This window comes from Chiloscyllium plagiosum, unplaced genomic scaffold (genome assembly GCF_037043375.1).
Source record: "Chiloscyllium plagiosum isolate Xiang-an unplaced genomic scaffold, Cpla_swu_hap1 HiC_scaffold_7, whole genome shotgun sequence".
In the NCBI taxonomy this organism is placed as follows: Eukaryota; Metazoa; Chordata; class Chondrichthyes; order Orectolobiformes; family Hemiscylliidae; genus Chiloscyllium; species Chiloscyllium plagiosum.
Window position 1 is genome coordinate 95,023,552 of NW_028270145.1, and position 22,102 is coordinate 95,045,653.

Genomic DNA, 22,102 nt, shown 5'->3' on the forward strand with positions numbered 1-22,102 from the left:
TTCTACAGCTATACTGCAAATTCACATGATGGCAGGTGTTCAGTAGAACAGATTTGAAGGATAAAATGTCAGCTTCCAGTTACTGATCTACCTCTCCAGTATCCAGTTGCAGAGCAGCCTGGTTAGTCAGCCAGTGCCTGTACCCTGCAGTTCAGATATTGACTGTTGAGACTCTGCTAATCGGGTCAGCATTGCTATTGAACTCCTATTTCCTGCATGCCTTGGAAACCCCAACTGGGGAATTAAATTTCTCCTTCCTTGGTTCAGCCATGACCACGGCTGCCCAAAAAAGCAGAGTAAAAGTTCAATCGTAAAGACAAATTTTGAGTTTCCTAGCCCTTCTGAGGAGTGACTGATTTTATTTCCATTTTCCAAAGAATTTATGTAAATCCTGTGGATTGATTGAAGAAACCAGAATTGGAATCCTACTTTACAAAATGACTAAACAATATTCACTTTCACTAAATCAATAGGGTTGATTACCATTTGGAATAGATAACACCGTACTGCTGCTAGAGTACGGACATATATGGAAGATGAATGAGTTTAGCAAGAATAAAGTATGCCATTCCTCACTCAGGTGGTTTACTGGAAATCAAGCCTCACCATTCTGATAGTGGCTACAAAAGTTAAATGTTTACAAGTTCACTAAGTTTCCTCAACTTAGTTGTGTAAAACTTTGGATAAAAATAGTGATTTGTTCACTGGTGTAAGGATTCATTTCTGCCCAGTGTGGGGAACCTTTTTTGGTATGCTTTAACTGGGTTTGCATAGTGGGGGAGAAATTATACAAGACATTCTGATGGGCAGTACGACCCAAGACTAATTCAAAGATTGTTGAATCTGGATTCCAAAATAAGGTACTCTGTAATTTCTAGGGTCTTGCCTATCTGGTGGGTCCTTTTCTTGTGCTAGATTAGCGTATTCATTGACCATAGCTTCGTATTTCTGCGTGTTTTGCTCCAATCAAAACCTGAGGCTGAATGGGACTGCTTAATCAAAAATAATTGGACCTGTGTTTTTTTGGAAAGAATTCACTTTTTCAGTCTTTGGAAAACCTGGGTTCCATTTGATGGGGAAACAACTTTGTGATGAGTATAATATATCCCTTTTGTCAAGTACCTGAGTGGACGATGAGACTCCTGCTTTGTTTTTTTTTAAAGTTTTTGAACTTTTATAGTATTAGTAAGTACCATTTGTCAAGGCTTTTTCCAATAAAGTTAAGTTCCAAAACCATGACTTTAAGCTAATTTGGCTTGCTTTTGTTTAAGCTTCCCTTTGTAGTCAGAATTTTTAAAGTGTGACAATAACAGTTTCAGTGCAAGGGTCCTAGAGGAATTGTAGCTTGGAAAGAGGTCACTAATGGTTCACTGATGTCCTGTGAGGAAGAAAACTACCATCTTTACCTATCTGACCTACATGTTACTCCAGACCTATAGCAATGTGGTTGACTTGAAACTGCCCTTTTGAAATGACCGAGCAAGCCATTCAACTGTAACAGTCACACAGGTATCAGGCAAGAAATGAGACCAGCCGTGGTGACCCTGCAAAGTCCTCTTTCCTTACTTCTGAGGGCTAGTGCCAAAATTGGGAGTGCTACTTGCAAACAGTCAAACAAAAGGATGATACAGTCATACACTCAGAATCATTCCTTACACACGATGTGCCAGGCAACACATCGCTATCTCTAGGTACGTCCATTCTCATCAACAGGACAGGCCTAGCAGAAGTAGCATCACTGTGGTATATAGTGGAAGAAGGATGTTGGCCTGGGAGTTCTCAATGTTGACTTTGAATACCATGAAGTCTCGTGGCACCAGATCAAATATGGGTAGGGAAACCTCCTGATTTACCACATACCACCTCCCCCAAACCTTGGAGGAAGCACTGAGATAGCAAGGTTGCAAAATGTATTTTGGGCGATTTCAGTGCCCACAACTGTTTGGCTTGGTGGCAGAACTACTGATTGAGTCCCAAATGACATTGCTACTGTCAGTCAGCACCTACTTAGTAATACCAGGGTATAACTGTCAGTAGTTTTGGTTGTACCAGGTCCACTGAACATATGCTGGTTGGAGTCAAACCTCGCACAAAGGATGATGCTTGTGGTTTTTGGATTTCTATTTATCTCAGTTCCAGGATATCTTTAGGAATTCCTCAATAGTATTCCAGGCTCATCCGTCTTAGCTGCTTCATCCATGATCTTCCCTCCGTCATAGGGTCAGATGTAGGGATCTGTAATAATCAGTGAACAATATTCAGCACCATTTGTGACTTTACACATACTGAAGCAGTCCACATCATCATGCAGCAAGATCTGAATAATATCTAGGCTAGGGCTGAAAAGCAGCCAATGAGTCGTTATACAAATGCCAGGTAATGACCATCTTCAAACATCTCTTGACATTCAATGGTGTTGCTATCCTGAGTCCTTCGCTACCAGCATCCTGGGGGTTAATCAGAAACTGAGCTTGCCTAGCTACGTAAATACCGTGGCTGTAACAACACATTAGAGGCTAGGAATACTGCAACAAGTGAATCACCACCTGACTCCTGAGAGCCTGTCCAACTTCTACAAGGCGCAAGTCAGGAGAATGATGGAAAACTCACCATTTGTTTAGATGAGTGCAACTCCACCAACATCCAGGACAAAGTAGACATCTTGATTGGCACCAGATCAATAAACATCCACTCCCTCCACTACTAACGCAGTAGCAGCAATGTGTACCATCTCCAAGGCGAACTGCAGAAATTCACCAAAGTCCCTGGCAGCTTCCAAGTCTTAGCCACTTCATTCTCGAAACACGGGCAGCTAATATTTGGGAAAGCCACTATCTCCAAATCCCACACCATCCTGACTGAAAATATATCACTGTAGTTTTAGTATCATTACATGATCATACAAGTTATTCAAGTTTGCCTTGTACCTCTTGTATTTTCCCTAAAAATGTTAAACCTGTATCATAAGCTTATGGGAACAGTTGTGCTAAACCTTTTCTAAACCTTCAAATCCCACCTCAATCTCCTTTGCTGTTGGTGGGGCAAACTCGGCGTCTCCAACCTCACCTTGTAACTAAATTCCCTTATCCCTGAAACGGTTCTGGTAAATCTTCTCTATGCCCTCTCGGGAAACTTCATAAACTAAAAGTATGGTGATCAGGACTACATGCAATGTTGTAGTTGTGGCCCACCTAGAGCTTTTTGAAAGTGAAACATAACTGTTCTACTTATTCATTCAGTTGCTTTGTTTATGAGTTGGAGGTGTCTGTGTTGGACTGGGGTGGACAAAGTTAAAAATCACATTCCCTCATTCCCTTTCTCTCTCACACACACGTGCACACACATGTAAGTCTATAGGGTGAATTTACATTTGCAGGTACAATCTATTTTGTTCAAAAAGCACACAATCTCTTAGCAGTCAGTCCATGCAACATTTTATAAATTTCTATTTTGGAAATAGAACTGGTTCTACTCAAGATTGGAATACAGACAGACAATAATCTCACATCTTTAATGCATTGTCTGAGCTGAGATGTCACCTTTTTATAAAACTTCAAGTTCTCTGGAACGTGACTGGAAAGCAGTTCTGGGATTTACATTTTAATCAATCAAAACCTGCATCCCATTCTATGTTTGTTCAATGTATTGCATCATTTGTATGACACATTGATCTTTTACTATAAATTCTGTGTCCTGTGATCCTGCCCCACTAGCAACATGCCAAAGGAGCTGTGCTCCAAAAGCTTATACTTTCAAATAAACCTATTGAGATATAACCTGATGTGTTTGATTTTTAACTTTGAAGCTTGCGATTCTGTGATTTGCTAATGATTTGCTGAAATGTACCTTGTCTCGCGCAGTAATGTATACACAGAATTGTGTGATTAAGTCTATATTTTCCATTCCCTCTACCACTTCACATCAGCTCACACTTCTGTGTATTGAATTTACATGTTCGACTTGCCTGTTCATTCTCTATTGCAGTTAATTGTTGTCATCGCTTTGCCACTCTTTCCAAGTTTAGTTTGACCCTCCAATTTAATGAGCTTCAGTTTTGTCAGCCAACTTGCGTAATCTGTATAGACAGCATCCACTGTGTAACTTCACCCTAACGTCATTTAGATTAACTATTTAGACTTACTGGTTTTCTTTGCTTCTTTGTGTGCCTGTTAATTTCTTTCTTGCTGAATTATTGTTTTTTTTTTTAAAGCCTTACTGCTGATATTAAGTTTACTGCGCCTGAGGTACAAGGAGTTTTTTTTTGTACTTTTTTGTTTTCTCGAATGCAGGTCACATTTGCCCTTCTCCAATCCTATAGGTCTAATGAGGAAGATTGTAATCCTTTTGCTGTTTCTGCACCCACTTTGTTTATCACCCTAGGATGTAAGCCTTCCAAAACAGCAACTTGTCTTAAGCATAGCTAGCCTTTACTGGACATCTTTGCTACCAATTTTCATCCTATCCATTTCCTCTACCATCTCAACTCCTACTACTGCTAGATCAGTAATCTATTTAATAAATATCAAAATAAAGCAGTGTAATTAGCCTTACCCTATACCTCGTTTAAAAAAAAATTCTTTGTACTTAAGTAAGCTTGTTCCACTTCTCTCGTCTTAGCTCATCTCTTGTTGAAACTCTTGTCATTGCCTTAATTACCATTAGCTTTAACTATTCCAATGTAAACTTGAAGTCATCGAAAACTCTGCTTGCATCATAACTCAGCAGTGAATCCTGTTCTCCAGTCACCTCTATGCTTACTTGCTACCTACTGGTTACTATTTTGGATTCCTTTTTGTTGACTGCAACTGTATTCTCATTCTCTTTCAAAGAGGACAATGAGACTGGCAATCCTTATTAATTATTTGTTTTTGACCTGGCTCTCTTTTGAAGAATTCACCATCATGTGATCTCATTCTTTTTTTTAAAAGAAGATATTTCATCGTATTCTTTCTCTTGTCATTTTGAAGAATCTTGCTTTCCCTATCTGTTGCCATTTTCCTGTAAATATTTGGTCCGATTCTATTCTGGCTATGTTCCCCTCATCCCATTGAAATCTACTGTCTTCAAGATTGCACATTGATCTCCATTTGATTACTATTCTGCTTTTTCATTCTTCCCGGCAAAGTAAATAACTCAATTTTCTCACATTATATTCCACCTGTCTGACCAATCCCTGTCATCCTGAAGCTTTATCTCTGTCATGGCTGTCAGGTTATGTTTGTTTACTTCAGTATGCACTATCATTTCATTTACTTTGTTGCAAATGCTACAAATGCATTCAGCTACAGGGCTTTTGCTTCCACTTTGTAACATCTAGTCTTGATTGTTGGCATATTCCTAGGATTTTCCTCTGCCCTTTGTTATTCAATGACCCTTGTTTCCTGTCTTGTGACTTTCTTCTCTTAACTGTGACCCTACTCTTTATTCCACATATTTGTATATGTGATCTCTTGCCCCCACCATTTACTTTAAAATCTGCTCTACTTCCTTGGTTATGTAGTTTACAAAAAGATTGGCCATGAGGAGATTCCAAGTATATACCCTCTGAGGTGTGGCCGCTTGAACCAGAATCTATTTCTCCCACACCAATCTCTGAACTAAATATTAACCTTTACTTTTATGTAGTCTATGCCATTCTGCATGTAGCTCGGTGGTAATCTATGAATGCTTTTTTTTTAAAATAAAGACAAAAGTTAATTGTGTGACCGAATATGCAATACTTTTATTTTGAATTAAATATTCCCAATCTGGCTATATTTATCAGAAGTTACAAGCATTGGTTGCATAAACTAGTTTTAAAAACCCGGAACAATGTTTGTTTTAAGATAGTCCTGCAGTTTAGAATCTTGTGAGAAGGTGCCCTGTCGTTTACATCTTCATGAGAGTCCAAATTTTCCTGTGTTCTGTGTTCTCTGTAGATTCGCCGTGTTTCGTTTGCAGATCCAATTCAGCGGGAAGGATTAGCAGATGACATTGATCGTCGTAGCCCAGTAGTGCGATCTCATTCCTCTTCTGGAAGTTCTCCTGGATTAAATTACGCTGTCACAAATGGTTGCAGCCAGCCCAATAATCAATCCAAGGTAAGGTTCATTCTTCTCATTCACATCTCCGTTCTACCAGATAGTTATAGATGGTGAAGCTATTGTTCTCACTTAGGTTTTTTTTTGGATGAATAAATTAACAGTCTCTTGCATCCAGTTACTTGCTGTGTTAGAAAGTTGTTAGATGAAAAAGACATGAGAATTTTCTTACATATTGCCATTTCTGAACTGGCTCACCCAATTCCATATTCTCATAATTATTTGCACAATGAGTTTTTGAATTCAAGCCATTTGTATAAGAAAGACAGTATGTTTGAGCCAGTATGTTTTCAATTTACCCGAGATTAGTTTGACTTAGTGGTTAACTTTAAATCACTCATTCAAGTTCTACTTTAAGCTGGTTCTTCATTATAGGGCTGAGGAAGTTCAAATAACACAATTGCCATGTTTGGAATGAGAAGGTAAACTAAGGTATTTCTGTTATTCAAGTTGGCATGCAAGATGCATGAAACTGTTTGAAGAAGACCAGAAGCATTCTGGTATCCTGGCCAACATCTAGCTCACTAGCAATATCACTACAAAATAATTCAGAAACATATTGTCTGCTGGTAACCTGTCGCATTTTGTGACTTTTTTGCCTTCAAATAGAAATAATCATTGTATGTTAATTCCAATTATTATCTTTGTGAAGCTGGGAGTTGTTGATTAAAGTCCCACTCTAAATATTCTCATGCAATATAAGTTGGCATTTCAATGTAGTACTGAGGGAATTTTGCACTGAGGCATCATCTTTCAGATAACATATATCAAGGTGGCTTTTACTCTGAAAGCTGTCATGATTTCTTTAGTCACCAGAGTGGACCAGGGTTTTCTCCCTGTATCTAGCTAATATTTATCTCTTGCCAGTGAAAAGAAATTCAAAATTCCTGCAACATTGCCAACGTTATAAGAATTGTTGTTTTCAAAACGTTTTAAAAATCTTTGATCTGTTTTAAGGCAGTCAACAGCACTATATGCATGCACTCCTTTGTTTTGTTTCGTGCTGCCTTTTTCGATTTTACAAATGTTTGATCTTTATGGTATTAGCTCATTTTTTTATTTAGTGTATATTGAAACATTGGGGTTGCTATATTTATGTTGACTTTCAATTTTGTATTTTTAATTCGTTCAGTACAATACCACTCCAACAAAAGGTTTTCTGTCTCCAAGTGCTCGCAGCTCTGGCTATAAAAGTTCAAAGAAATGTTTGGTAAGTTGAAGGCCATTTAGTTATCATGTGATTAAGTTACACTATGTACTACTTTGTATTCTCCATTTCGTATTTGAAATGCAAAGCATTGAACAGTACCGGCAGCATATCCAGAGAGAGACAGTTAATGCTTAAGGTCGATGATCTTTTCTTAAGAACGGGGTAGAGTTAGTGGTTTTCTCTATAAGCAAGTGAAAGGAGAAGTGGAGAAAGAGCAGCCGAACAGGATTAGTATTAGAGTATAAATTGGGAGAGATTAAATAAGAGCTGGTGTGCAGCTCCAAAGGATGATGTGGTAAGACTGGTAGTTAAATTAAGAAACACAACAGAGGAGTAGCTTTGAATGGCATTTTGCAGCTGTTATCTGAAAGCTTGCATGAGAGTAAAACTAAAATCTGCAAAGCTGAAGGAAACAAAATGGGAAAGAGGTTCAAGTCTGGAATTGGTGAACTTGTGTTGAGTCCTCAATGGGCAAGTAAGGTGACAAGTTAAAATGGCAGGCAACAAAATGGTCAGAATTGTTGTTATGGACTGAGCCAAGGTGTTTCATAAAGCTGTCATGTAGTGGTAAGACTGCTGGACTAATAATCCAAAACCCCAAGCTGAATATCCTTGGGACATTTGAGGTTGAACCCAACCACAGCAATCTGAATTCAATTTAAAAAAAAAAAATCTGAAAATAAAAAACACTAGTCTAATGACAAATATAATCATTAATTATCCTTACCAATTTACCTGCATATGACTCCAGACCCACAGCAAAGTGGTTGACTCTTAACTGCCCTCAACAATTCACTCAATTCATGGACAATTATGATAGGCCAGAAATGTCAACCTTCCTTGTGACTCCCACAGCTGACTTATGTGTAAATAAGAAGATAAAATCCTTGATGTTTGATCTCTACAACATAGAGCAGCCTGTATTGTTCGCAGTGTACGCATTATACTAAAGTGAAAGAAATATGTAAGTTACAATTTCTGCTGAAGTGTGTTTCAAAGCTAAAGACACAGAAAAGCACTGGTTTGACTAATACCTGGAAACAACAATTTTTAGATTTGATTCCAACTTGTTTTAATAAAAAGTGTTGTTTTTTTTCTGAATAGAACAATTCTCCCTTTCAGATGGCGTAGAGGACGATGAGGCCATTTAAACAGAATAATACCACTTACAAAATATTGAATTAAAGTATGGTACTTAAAACATAAAACTTTTTTTTTAATTCTCAAGATCTCCGAGATGAGCAAAGAACCAACGGCCTTGTCTACAGCTGGTGTGTATCCAGCTTTGATCAGCTGCTCTTTACCAGTAGAAACCATTCTACCCCAGCTTGCTTCTAACATGTGGTAAGTAAACTTTGATGCATTTAGTTGTCCTGCATTTCAAGAGCTGAAAATGTGTTGCTGGAAAAGCGCAGCAGGTCAGGCAGCATCCAAGGAGCAGGAGAATCGACGTTTCGGGCATGAGCCCTTCTTCAGGAGCCCTGAAGAAGGGCTCATGCCCGAAACGTCGATTCTCCTGCTCCTTGAATGCTGCCTGACCTGCGCTTTTCCAGCAACACATTTTCAGCTCTGATCTCCAGCATCTGCAGTCCTCACTTTCTTCTGCATTTCAAGACCCATGTTTTAAAATGTTGCTCTTGAATTCCAGTTTTAAACTTGCAGTTTTACTAAAAAATAAGCATGCAACCAAACTTCTAGTCGGTGTCAGTCAAGATGTTGCTAAGCAATCTGTCTCTTATTTATACCTAAACTTTTTTTTTCCCTCCTACTAGGGCCCGAGGTTTGGGGCAGCTTGTAAGAGCTAAAAATATCAAGACAATTGGTGACCTGAGCTCGCTTACAGCAGCTGAAATTAAGTTGCTTCCAATCCGTTCTCCAAAAGTCTTTGTTGTAAAAAAGGCTCTCAAATCCTTCTACGAGCAGCAAGTGAGTTATTTCCTGTAAATCGATAAGTCCTATCTGAACTTCGACTTTACTAAAGATCAGCTATTTATGCATGATAAACTGATGCAAGTCGTCAAGTTGTGTTCATAAACTTACTCCAGAATATTTAAAAAAAAATTTGCTAATAGTACTGTTTCCATGATTAATATTTCATTTTATTCAAAGTACTTTTCCATGTTGGAATGATGGTGTGGTTATGGTATACAGAAAAGGTCATTTGGCTTATTGAATCCATGTTAGTTCTCTGCGAAATCAATATAACAGTCCCACTCTCCTGCCCTTTGCCAGTGTCATAGCATTTTCTTTTCCTTCCAGGTACCTACTCCAATTCCCATTTGAATGTCATGATTGAATTTACATGCAGTTTTATTTTTAATTTAAAGGTTTTGTTTGCTCCTATTTCATTGATTCTTTTGCCAATCGCCTTAAATTAGTGATATCTCATTCTTGACACTTGAACCATTGGAAGCAGTTCTAGAATTGGGGAATGTGATTCTTGTTTCTTTTATTGGCTGATTGTGATACCAAGTCTTGGTTAGCAACCCAAGGGCTCTGAGGAGGCATGAATACCAAGGTTTGGCAATTGTGGCATCATGGTAATAGTAAAAGACTTGTAATTCAAAAGTCATCATGAATGCTCTGGGGACATGTTCACATCCTCCATGGCAGCTGGTGAAATTTGAATTCAGTTAATAAATCTGAAATTAAAAACAAGTCTCCATAATGATGACTATGACGATGGTCATTGGGTTTTTTTTTGTAAAGTCCCATCGCTTCACTCTTGCACTTAAGGGAGGGCAATCTGCCACCTTTACCTCACCTGTGCTCCATGTGATTGCAGATCCATAGCACTCTTAACTGCCCTCTGAAGTGACCTAGCAAGTCGATAAGTTCAAGACCATTTAGGGATGGGCTGCAAATGTTGGCCTTACACAATGCCCAACCCATGATTGATTTTAAAAAATGTTTTTAATTTTTCTGGTTTTCTGTAATTACATGCCTATCTTCCTGACATCCCTACTGCTGAATGCCAAGGCATCCCCTTGACTTGATGCCTGATTTTAAACACTCCTCAGTAATGAAGAAAGCAGCAGCACAGGGTTAGCTTGATCTTTCTGAAGAACTTTCTTTGGATATTGTAGTTGTCAGCAAAGCAAACTGTGGGTATTAAAAGGATACTTAAAAGTGGGACGGCAGGGGAACTGTTTATAGCTGAGTCCTTAAGATGGATTACACCTGAAACATCGACTTCTGTGCCACCTGATGCTGATGGCTTGCTGTGTTCTTCCAGCCTTCTGCCTGTCTGGTATAGCTGAAAGCAAACAGGCATAATGCAAAAGGTGCTGAATTCGGAGAAATATTTACTTATGGAGGATTTGTGAGGTTAGAGGAGTGAATGTTGTAGAAATTGGCAGGCCTGAAGAAATTAAAAGTGAATATCAATTATTCCTAATTTTGACGCCATCAACTAGGAACCAATCTACTTTGGAAAAGAATGGGTTGATAGACAATTGAGAGTTTGTACAGGTAGCAGAAGTCTCAGTACATTAATACTTAGAAACATATCCAGTGAACCTCTGGTTTAAACAGGGCTTTTGAATGGCTTCAATTTTTTTAACTTGATTAGTTCATCTTCATGGCTAATAAATATTTCCAGAATAAAACAATATTACTATTTTTGAATTCATTATTTTTCAGCTCTGATTTGCATTTTAGATTAGAAGAATGGTTTGTAGTTCTGTACTAAGTGTTTTCTTTTTCTGTTTCAGAAGAAATCCCTTGGTTTAGATGAAGATAATGTGTTTGAAAATGACAAGATAGTAAATGGGATGGAGGACAGCAGTTACTCCAATGCTGATGATGAGAAGCTAGCAACAGGTAAAATTAAAGCTGTCTCAATTGGATCTCTTCATTAAATAAATTTTTAAAAATTTTTAAAATCCACTTTAAAACTTATACTTATTTATGCTTTTAAACTGAAGTGTTGAGTTAAGAATCTGTATCCCAGAGCCATTTAGAATAAGACTGGGTGAGACCGTGGGATTTCACTTTCCAGATCTGGATTTGGGTCAGCCATGCTGAATGAATTATCTTAAATCTACAATCTTTAAGGGAGAACAATCTCAACCCCATGACTTATCTAGCATGACCAACTGACCATGTTTTAAAAACAACTTAGCAGTTGCTGCAAACCCACAAAAGAAATTCCATTCACAGGTTTACATGGGAAAAATGGGGAGGTGGTGGTTTAGTGGTATTATCGCTCGACTGTTAGTCTGGAGACTAGGATAATATTCTGGGGACCCAGGTTAAAATCCATCACAGCAGATGGTGGAATTTGAATTCAATAAAAATCTGGAATTAAGAATCTAATTATGACCATGAATTGACTGTTGGAAAAACCCATCTGTTTCACTAATGTTCTTTGGGGAAGGAAATGGACATCCTTACCTGGTCTGACCTACATGTGACTTCAGATCCACAGCAATGTGGTTAATTGCCCTCAATTAGCGATGGGCAGTAAATACTGGCCTTGCCAGCAATGTCTTCATCCCATGAATATTTCTTTTTAAATTAAATCTTTTTATAAAGAAGGACGTTGACAGTTTTTCATAGTGTAATTGGTGAAACTCATTGTGACTAGGATTAAGTCCAGTCCCACTGCTGAGACTCAAACTTTAAACTTCTACAAAAGGAATGCTCAAAGCTCACATTCTGTTAGTGACAGCAATTATTCATGACTTTAGCATCTTTATCAAAGTTCCTTTTAACTTCTGTTGTAAGCAGAGTAATTCCAGCTTGTCCAGTCTCTCTCACTGAACTCCATCTATCCTTCGTGCCATTCCAATAGTTCTCACACTCCAATCCTTTGACAACTGTCCAATCTGAATAATGGTCATTTAAAAGCTTATCTGCTTTTTGCCCATAGCTTAATTATGTGTTGTGTGTTTTAATATGAAAGCTGTATTGACCTGGCCTTTTGTATTCTTTCAGATTTAGTTGAACCTGGGCCATCTGCCACTACTCCTTCTACAGCTCTGGTTTCTGAGGTTAATGCCCTTTCTGCTCGGTTTTTCTCTGAGAACTTGAATGAACACTCCGGGAGTCAACTCTTTGCAATGCATCAACAACTGAGCAGCATGATGAACTGTATCATGGGAAATCTACGGTCTCGCTGGAGGTCACCTCCACATGAAGCTGCTGACTGATGTTTCTAAGTCACTTGGACTGGGAAAGTACAACCAAAAGAATAGAGATTATTGACTCCCTCGCACTATTTTCTCTTCACAATGGACTTAATCTCTTCTTACCTTTTGATAATTTGCCACATTCTTTCAGATTGGTGTAATTTTCCCCTTCGTTAACATCCAGCTGCTCTAACCTGAGCCTTTCCCTCTACCTTAAAGGATTAAGAATTTGAATTGCAGTCTTGTCTGCTGCTCAAACCCATCTGTCCTCCTCTTGTGGAGGTGTTCTGGTTAAAATACAGCAATAAGTGGCCTGGTCAGAATGGGAGTAACAATTCAGCAATGTGCACTACCTGTTCTGGAGAACTCATTCCTTCTGGCTGATCCAGAGTGGATGTCACCAGCTATGCCAAAATCATGGGAGACTGGCTTCCCTGAAGGATATATGGAGGGATTTTATATTTAAAGAATGAGGTTGAAAGGAATTTTGTTCAGAGATTAAGAATTAATTTTCTAAAACAAAAATGTAAACCAAAACTCCTAGTCTTATTTTGATGGATTTCTTTACATAAAAGCAAATAAGGTGCTGGTAACTGGAGAGGGTCTCACTCGGTGAAAATGATCATTTTTAAAAACAGGATGGCAGAATCTATGCAGGAAGAGGACCACACATGGAGCTTTCATTTGAGAGACTCATTCATGCTATGTAAATTGGTAAAACTAGTTTTTAAAAGAATAAAATTTCCTGTAAGGAAAATAATTTTGTGATAAATTATAATGTTTTACCAAATGGCGTTTTTTGTCAATGGAATTTGCAGTGAAATATTGCTGCTAATTCTGTATCTCTGGCCATTACTTGACCTTGTTTATAGATGCCAGGGTAAATCAGTGCACAGAAATGGAATCAGAGCTGCACTTTTTTTTTAATTATTAAAGCTGTGTTTGAGCTCACCACGATACTCATTCTTGTACAAATAAAAGGAATTGAAATCTTGTGTTTAGTTGGCTTACTTTGCTCACTGCTCAGTTTGGTTGTTTTGCTAGGACTGCTTGGCTCAAGACCTCTTCACAAATTTGAATTGCAGCCTTGTTTTTTTTTTTGGTGAAAAAAATAGCCTTGGAGTTGAGTTCCAGAGGTACACGTGATGGCAATAATATTAACGATGTATTTGACCGTCCAGTGCCAAAGCCGAAATCTCTGCAATGGTTTGAATATTGGAGGGCACTCGTCTGAGCCTGCATATCAGTGCAAAAATATTTTTGACAGCATTCTAGTTCCAAATCTGCCACAACTTGCCATTACTCTGAAAGCATCATCAAAATTTTCTTTAAAAAATAAAAGACTTTTGTGGGAACATCTCCTTCATATCTCTCTCTGCCCTGACTTGGACTTATAATGCAGTTCCTGCATCATAGCTGGGAATAGTCCTGAGAGCTCTGTATGAATACCTTCATTACAGGCTACAGTAGTTTAATAAAGCTTAACATTAGCTTGAAAGCAGTCAGAGTAGGGCAATAAATTCTATTTGATTGGCAGTAATATCTGTGTTGAAAACAAATGATAAGCAATATGGGGAAAATGTATCCACACTTGTCTAGAATATAATAAATAACTAGAATCAAGGTTTGTTAGTGATCACTATCCTACCTCCAGTATTAGAAAGTTATGAATTCAAAAACCATTCCAATGTCAATATGGGCTCATTCTGGTAATTTTGCTGCGCTGTTAGTGATGGTGTCTTTTGGATGAACTGTTATTATGGATTCTCCATCTTCTAAGTGGATGTACTGTGGCACTATTTTAAAACTTTTAGCCACATTTTTTATAGTTTACAGTTACCTGTTTAAAAGCTAAACTGAATTGGTTGTGAAGTATTTTATGGGACATCAGTCATTGATGTCATTAGTGAAATGCAAGCTCCTTCCCATCCATCTTGTACAATGGGAATTTAATTTTTGTACGATGAATTCAGATTTTGTTGAGAAGACTCCACCATGAGTATCTATTGAAGTGGATGTGTAACAAGTGGAATTAAATTTGTTTTCTATGGAAATCAATGATTTTTAGTTTTCACTGTAACTTGAGCAACAGATGTAATCTGAATAGTTCAGTTACCTTTAACTTTTTTTTTTTAAGCAAAATGTGTCCATCTTTGTATAAAAAGCATGGTCTGACCTTATTAGGAATTTCTGGGAAATTGACGTTCTCCAGCACTTACAATGCTAATAAAAGCAAAGTATGCTGGAAATATGCAACTCGTAGATCAATATTTAAAAAGGTTAATGTTTCTATCAAAGCCTTCAGTATTGGGTAGCTTCATCATATTAGCCGACTGGCTATATTTGTATGCCTGCAGGATAGGGGAAGCCTAGTTGCAGAACTTCATCTGTCCGCTTGGTTTAGCATGAATTATGGCATTTCAGGATACAGAAAGAAGGGAGTTGGGTATGTAGTTAGGATATCTGTTGAGGTTTGAGAAAAGAAAGGCACACTTGACTATTTTTAGCATGTATTGAGTGTCTTGAGCCATACTTTACAGATGGTGAGCATGGTGTGTGGGCTCTGAATTAACCCAAATGTAAACTGAAGATCCATTCCTAGAACAATCACTTTGTCAAAAATATTGCCAAATATTCTTCTAAGAATATAAGATGCAGGAGTAGGCTTTCTGACCCCTAAAGCTGCCTCCATACATTAAGATAATAGCTGATCTTACTGTGGCCTAGTTTCTGGTGTCCCTGTTTTTATTTTATTATTCATGAGATGTGGGGAATATTCCATTACACTCCTGTTTTGTTCCTTGTAGATAGTGGGCAGGCTTTGAGTGGTCGGAAAGTGTGTTGCTTGCTTGCTTTGCCTCTGACATACCCTTTATAGTTGCTACCTATATGGCTAGCCCAATTTAGTTTCTGGTCAACAGCAACCCCAAGATATTGATAGTGGAGGATTAAGTTATAGTCCACAGTCCAAAAATGTGCAGGTTAGGTGAATTGGCCATGCTAAATTGCCTGTAGTGTTAGGTGCAGGGGTAAATGTAGGGGAATGGGTCTGGGTGGGTGCGCTTCGGCGGGTCGGTATGGACTTGTTGGGCCGAAGGAGCTGTTTCCATACTGTAAGTAATCTAATCTAATGCCACTGAATGTCAAAGTACAGTGGTTCTGTCTTGTTAGAGATGGTCATTACCTTGCATTTGTGCATTTACCTGGATATTAGGTTGTGGAGGTGCCGGTGTTGGACTCAGTTGGGCAAAGTTAAAAATCACAATACCAGGTTTATTTGGAAGTACTAGCTTTCAGAGTGCAGCTCCTTCGTCAGGTAGTGGTGGAGCAGGATCATAAAACAGAATTTGTAGCATTGGATTACAGTGTAATGCAACTGAAACGAGATATTGAACAAATCTAGATTGGTGTTAAGTCTTTCATCTTTTAGAATGGGTTGCAGGTTTGGTTTATTCATCTGTAAATCCCAGAACTACTTTTAAGTCACATTCTCGAGATAAGTTAAGGTTTTATTTTTTAAAAAAGAGTTTCATCTCAGCTCAGACAATATATTAAAGATGTGAGGTTAGAGTCTGTCTGTATCCCAATCTCGAGTCAGACTGGGGGATGCTGGAGAAGTCAGTCAATAAAGTGTGGTAATGAAAAGGCAGATTCAGAAGCGAGAGAGTCTGAATATTGTCCAGCTGTTGCTGCATTCGAATTTGGACTGTTTTAGTATCTAAGACTGGTTAGCAAGGTTAGATCTCATGGAATATGGGGAGAACTAGCTATTTGGTTACAGAACTGGCTCGAGGGTAGAAGACATGGAGGGTTGCCTTTTAGACTGGAGGCCTGTGACCAGTGGTGTGCCTCAAGAGTCAGTGCTGAGTCCATTGCTTTTTGTCATTTATATAAAGGATTTGGAAGTGAACGTAGAAAGTATAGTTACTAAGTTTGCAGATGACTCCAAAATTGAAAGTGCAGTGGACTGCAAAGAAGTTTACTTCCGAGTACAATGGGATCTTGATCAGATGGGCCAGTGGGCTGAGGAGTGGCAGATGGAGTTTAATTTAGATAACTGTGAGGGGCTGCATTTTGGAAAGGCAAATGAGAGCAGGACTTGTACACTTAATGGTAAGGTCCTAGGGATTGTTGCTGAGTGCAGGTTCATAGTTCCCTGAAAGTGGAGTCACAGTTGATAGGATAGTGAAGGAGGCATTTAGCATGCTTTCCTTTATTAGTCAGAGCATTGAGTATAGGAGTTGGGAGGTCATATTGCGGCTTTACAGGACATTGTTTAGGCCAAATTCGGAATATTGTGTGCAATCCTCGTCTCCAATCGAAAGGATGTTGTGAAACTTGAAAGGGTTCAGGAAAGATTTACAAGGATGTTGTCAGGGTTGGAAGATTTGAGCTATAGCGAGAGGTTGGATAAGCTGGGGTGTTTACCCTGGACTGTCAGAGGCTGAGGGGTGACCTTATAGCGGCTGAGAAAAATCATGAGGGGCACGAATAGGGTAAATAACAAAGTTTTTTTTTCCCCTGGGGTGCAGGAGTCCAGAACTAGAAGGCATAGGTTTAGGGTGAGAGGGGAAAGATTTAAAAGGGACCTAAGCAGCAACATTTTCATACAGAGGGTGATGTATGTATAGAATGAGCTGCCAGAGGAAGTGGTGATGGCTAGTACAAGTACAACATTTAAAAGGCATCTGGATCGGTCTATGAATAGGAAAGGTTTCGAGGGATATGGGACTAGATTAGGTTCGGATATCTGGTTGGCATGGAGGAGTTAGACTGAAGGGTCAGGTTCTGTGCTGTACATCTCTGACTCCGTTGTGAATGGTGTTGAACATTCTTCACTCATCAGCAAATGTCCCCATTTCTGACTTTATACGGGAGGGATTGTTGATGAAGCTGTCGAAGAAGTTTGTGCTGAGCTCTTGCAGAGATGTCCTGGAGCTTAGTTAACTGACCTCCAACAACCTGATCATCTTCCTTGTCCGAGGTATGACACTCAACTGGAGGTCATTGATTGCAGTTTTGCTAGGGCACCTTGATGCTAAGTGTCTGTGATGGGATCAGGAGCTGGTTGGCTTAGGTGTAGCTTAAGCTAAACTCTGCACAGGTTATTGCTAAGCAAATGCTGCTTGATAACACTGTTAATAATGCACTCATCAATTTGTAATCGAGTAGACTGATGGAGTGGTAACTGTTTTGGTTTTGCCCTGCTTTTTGTGTATAAGACATATCAACAATTTTCCATATGTTTGGGTAAATTGCCTGTGTTGTAGCTGTATTGGAACAGCCTGGTCATGAATGTGCTCAGTTCTGGATGTTGCATTTTTAATGCTATTGCTGGTATGTTGTCAGGATCCATAGCTTTTGTGGTATTCAGTGCCTCCAACCATTTACTGATATGTGCAGTGAATCGAATTGGCCGAAGACTGGCATCTCTTGATGCTGGGAATCTCTGGAGGAATAGAGGTGGATTATTGGCATGGCGCATCAGGCTGAAGATTGTTGCAAATGCTTCAGTCTTCTCTCTTGCACCATCATTAAGGGGGATATTTGTGGAGCTTTCTCTTCTGGTGTGTTGTTTTATTGTCAAATACCATTCGCAACTAGGTGCAGCCAGACGGTGGAACTTAGCTGAGCAATTCCACAACTATCTTATCTATGATGAAGAGTTGCTATTCAGCACATAAGTCCTGCTGCTTTGTCGCTTCACTGCATTAATGCTTTATTTTTAGATATGCCAGGTGCTACTTCTGGCATGCCCTCCTGCACACACTCCGTTGAACCAAGGTTGATACCGTGACTTAATGGTAAAGTGGGAAAAATGCTAGACCAGGAGGTTGCAGATTGTGGTTAAGTACAATTCTATTGCTGATGATGGCCCACAATGCCTAGTGGATGCCAGTCTTGAGTTCCTAGTTCTGTTCAATGTATATTCCATTTAGCGCTGTGATACAATGATGGAGGATATCCTCAATGTGATGACTGTCATCCCCATACAGACTATGTTGTGGCCACTATTACCAATACTATTGGACAGATACACCTGTACATGCAGAGTGATAAGAATGAGGTAAAGTTTGTTTTTTGCTCTTATTGTTTTCCTCACGAGCTGTCACGGACCCAGTCTAACAGCTAGATCCTTGAGGACTTGACCATTTCGGTCAATAGTGTTGTTGAGACACTCATTGGGTCGATGACTTCAATGTCCACCAGAATATATTATGCACCCTTTCCACTTTCAGTATTGCTCAACATGGAGGAACATTGATCCATAAATGAGAAATGGGTTATGTGATCATCAGGAGGTTTCATGTTTTACCTGATGCCACAAGACTATTTGGGGTCCAATGTTGAACTCCCAGTGCAACTCCCTTGTAATATGTATAACCACTCTGCTGTCACCTCTGCCTTTGGGATAGGCCAGACCCCACGATAAGGATTATATAGTCTGGGACATTGTGTGCAAGGTATAATTGAGAGTATGAAAGACAGGTTGGTGTTTGACTTATCAGTGAGATTGCAATGATAGCCCTCAGATGTTGGGAAGAACCAACTTTGCACAATCAACAGAGCTAAGTTTACCATTGTCATTTAATCAGAATTCCTACACCGGGGAGGGGGAAGCCATTCAGCCCAACAAGTCCACACTGGCTCTCTGGAGAAAGCATCCCACCCAGACTCACTGCCCTCCTTTATCCCTGTAATCTTGCATTTCCCATGGCCCATCTATCTAACCTACACAGCCCTGGGCACTGAGCAATTTAGCATAACCAATCCTCCTAACCTGCATGTCTTTGGGCTGCAGGAGGAAACCCACACATTGTGAAAGGATGGAATTGAACCTGGGTCCCTGGTGCTGTGAGGCAGCAGTGCTAACCATTGAGCCACTGTGCTTCAGTTGTTGACAAATGATTTGTGTGGTTTAATTTTTGTTTTAACAGTTGATTCAACTGAGTGGTTGTCAGGTCAATATGAGTGCTGGTTAAGAGTCAACCATACTACTGTGGGTCTGGAGTCCCAGGCTGGGCAGACCAAGTAAGGACACTGAAGACATTAGTAAACTAGATGGATTTTCATGACAATTGACAATGGTTTTATGGTCATTAAGTGAATGAATCTAATTCCAAATTTTTATTGAATACAAATTCCATCTGTTGAGTGGATTCCTAGAACATTACCTGGGTTACTAAATTACTAATCCTGTGACAACATTATTGCACCATCACCTCACCTTTGGTAGTATCAGATCTCCGAGAGAAATGAAAACTAGAAATTTCAGATAAAACTGATATTCCAATACTGCAATGTATTCATTTTTAAAATGACCACAATTGGAAATGTTTTGCAGAAACTGAGCTTTATTTGACCCCACAGCTAGTTATCTGGTGTTGAGAAAACAGACAATACATGTACAAGTTCACCTTGAGCAGTGAAGTAGGGAGGCTATCAAGTTCCTTAATAACCTCCATCAAAAGGGTCTCCAGTTATGAAAATCAAGTCTTTCAGTAGCAACCTGTTTTTTAAAGCTCTTGTAATGAATTTGCATACTAACTACACATTTGTCAGGATACAGAAACAATATTATAGTTGATTAAGTAGAGTTGTACTGATCTCACATTTGTCATGAGCAAGTTATGTTAGATAATACATTTTCCTACATCAGATGAGACCAAATGGTTTAGTTTGGATATAACATATGGAGTACATCTCTGAATACAAGTTAAATGGTCTGTAGAGTTAAATGTTGGTGAAAAGAATCGGAACACTATTTACTAGTTTCAATACAGCAGAAGTACCAGTTATACCAGTGAACAACTTAGGCACCACTTTGTCTTTGTATGTGCCTAGGACTTATCATGTCTTGTAACATGGGTTAATAAGAGTTGGATGGACAATGGGAGAATGTTTTTGTCCTGTAAGAAATTAAATTCCATTTGAAAATATCAAATTATGGTTTTATGGTTTTACTTGTAACTTGTGTTTTTGTTTTAGGAGGGGACTGTGGGAAGTCTCTACGGAAGAATTGATGTAACTTAGATAGCATCTACATAGTTGGCTGGCAACATGCCTGTCATCCCAGTCCTTTGCACAGTACCGTACATCCATCCTTCATCAATGGACTGCACATTCATAAGGACGTCACCATCTTTGAAAGAGACTTCATCTGCATCAGCTGCTGAATAATCATATATGGCACGGTAGGTTTTCTGTGGAAAAATAAATGAATTCAGATAATGTGGTCTGTAGTTGCGACTGAGCTGCACAAATTGTTGATATAACCTCATTATAGTAGAAAATGTGTTGAAGTATAGTAAGTCAGCAGGAGAAGCAGACAATAAGATCCTGGCATCATGGCTACTAAGAAAATATTGTTTCAGGTGGGAGTTAGAGACAAAGTATGTGATATTACATAATCAAGGAGATTATGTAATATCACATACTGTCACTGCTCAACAACTTTGAAGTTGGTGGTGTTGTGCAGAGCTCCATGACTTTGAGAAAATTGCATGATCCTAGTACTGATCTTTTTTGATCAGTTCATCGCTAGAGCGGCTCTTAAGATTGGGTTTTATATTCTCGGGCTGGAAAGAAAAGCATTGTCAAAGTTCTCATTTTACTATGCCGTTAACCTCTCTGAATTGGACATGTATCATAGGAGGGGCAAGATTCAACTGTGATTCTAAGAAATGTTTTAAACTCACATTTGGTTTCCAATGAATAGTACTGCTTTTTGGTCAATTCTGAAAGGAATCTGAAAATTTGACGACAGTTGGCAGAAAAGATAATCCTCCTGTAATTTGGGAATGATGACTGGTATACCACCTCAATTATGAAAGAGCAAATCCCATGATGATAAATCGCTTAAGATAATAGGTGGTTTGTACGGTAATGTGCTTATGTGCATTTATTCTCAACACAGTTGTTTATGGTAAAGCACAGCTGAACACTCTAATGTATTTTCATAGCAAAGAGTGTGTACAAGCAGAGCTTCCATTCTCTTTGGCGATAGCAAACATCTCTTGGTTGATTTAGGAAACACCTAGGAATAGTATGCCATACTCTCGTAAGAACAGCACAATCACATCATGACTGACCAGAAAACCACATGTAACTTCTAAGAGTTGAAAGTACTTAAGTTTGCATGAGACTACTTCATCACTACCATATTATTTGCTGTGCAATGTAAATTTAGGTTTGATGCATCAGCCACTTACGCCAGTTGTTGAAGGGTGAGAGGGAATGGATGACACTGTGGTCTGCTGTGTAGCAACAGAGGATGATCTCTGCTGTGGCAGGACAGTGGTTTTGGTGTGTTGGTAGCCTAGAATAAACCAGAAAAAAATCTGTGTTAGAAAACTGATGCCAATTAATGCACAAATAGTTTCTTTGATAGGCAGCTTTTAAATAATTATTTCAGCTGCAGTTCAAGATGTACCATTCTGCATTTTCTTTTTAGAAAAGAGATTTACAATTGCAAACCTTTCCAGTTACCTGGAAACATTTCAATTGCAAAGGCCTAGTCCACACCTAAGTGTAGTGAACTAACTGATTCTATAAATCTAGATTTTAGTTGTCAGTTAAACAACGCAGAAACAGATGCTTCAGTCTAACTCATCCAAACTGACTAGATATTCTAAATTAATCTAGTCCCATTTGTCAGCATTTGGCCCCTATCCCTCCAA

General features: G+C 38.9%; 2 protein-coding genes across 45 annotated transcripts in view; one reads left to right on the top strand and one right to left on the bottom strand.

The window, feature by feature from the left end:
* Positions 1–13,417, top strand: part of rif1 (replication timing regulatory factor 1) — a 97,066-nt gene extending 83,649 nt beyond the window's left edge. For all 7 annotated transcript variants that reach the window (XM_087989272.1, XM_087989268.1, XM_087989269.1 and 4 more), the window contains exons 31-36: positions 5,919–6,080; positions 7,213–7,290; positions 8,519–8,634; positions 9,063–9,216; positions 11,004–11,112; positions 12,229–13,417. In XM_087989272.1, coding sequence (XP_087845398.1) covers positions 5,919–6,080; positions 7,213–7,290; positions 8,519–8,634; positions 9,063–9,216; positions 11,004–11,112; positions 12,229–12,443 — 834 coding nt within the window. In that variant the 3' untranslated portion in view covers positions 12,444–13,417. The remainder of the gene's footprint in view (positions 1–5,918; positions 6,081–7,212; positions 7,291–8,518; positions 8,635–9,062; positions 9,217–11,003; positions 11,113–12,228) is intronic.
* A 6,340-nt stretch (positions 13,418–19,757) lies between these two features.
* Positions 19,758–22,102, bottom strand: part of neb (nebulin) — a 297,385-nt gene continuing 295,040 nt past the window's right edge. For all 38 annotated transcript variants that reach the window (XM_087989288.1, XM_087989277.1, XM_087989285.1 and 35 more), the window contains 2 exons: positions 21,635–21,741; positions 19,758–20,626 (listed from right to left, as the gene is read on the bottom strand). In XM_087989288.1, coding sequence (XP_087845414.1) covers positions 20,453–20,626; positions 21,635–21,741 — 281 coding nt within the window. In that variant the 3' untranslated portion in view covers positions 19,758–20,452. The remainder of the gene's footprint in view (positions 20,627–21,634; positions 21,742–22,102) is intronic.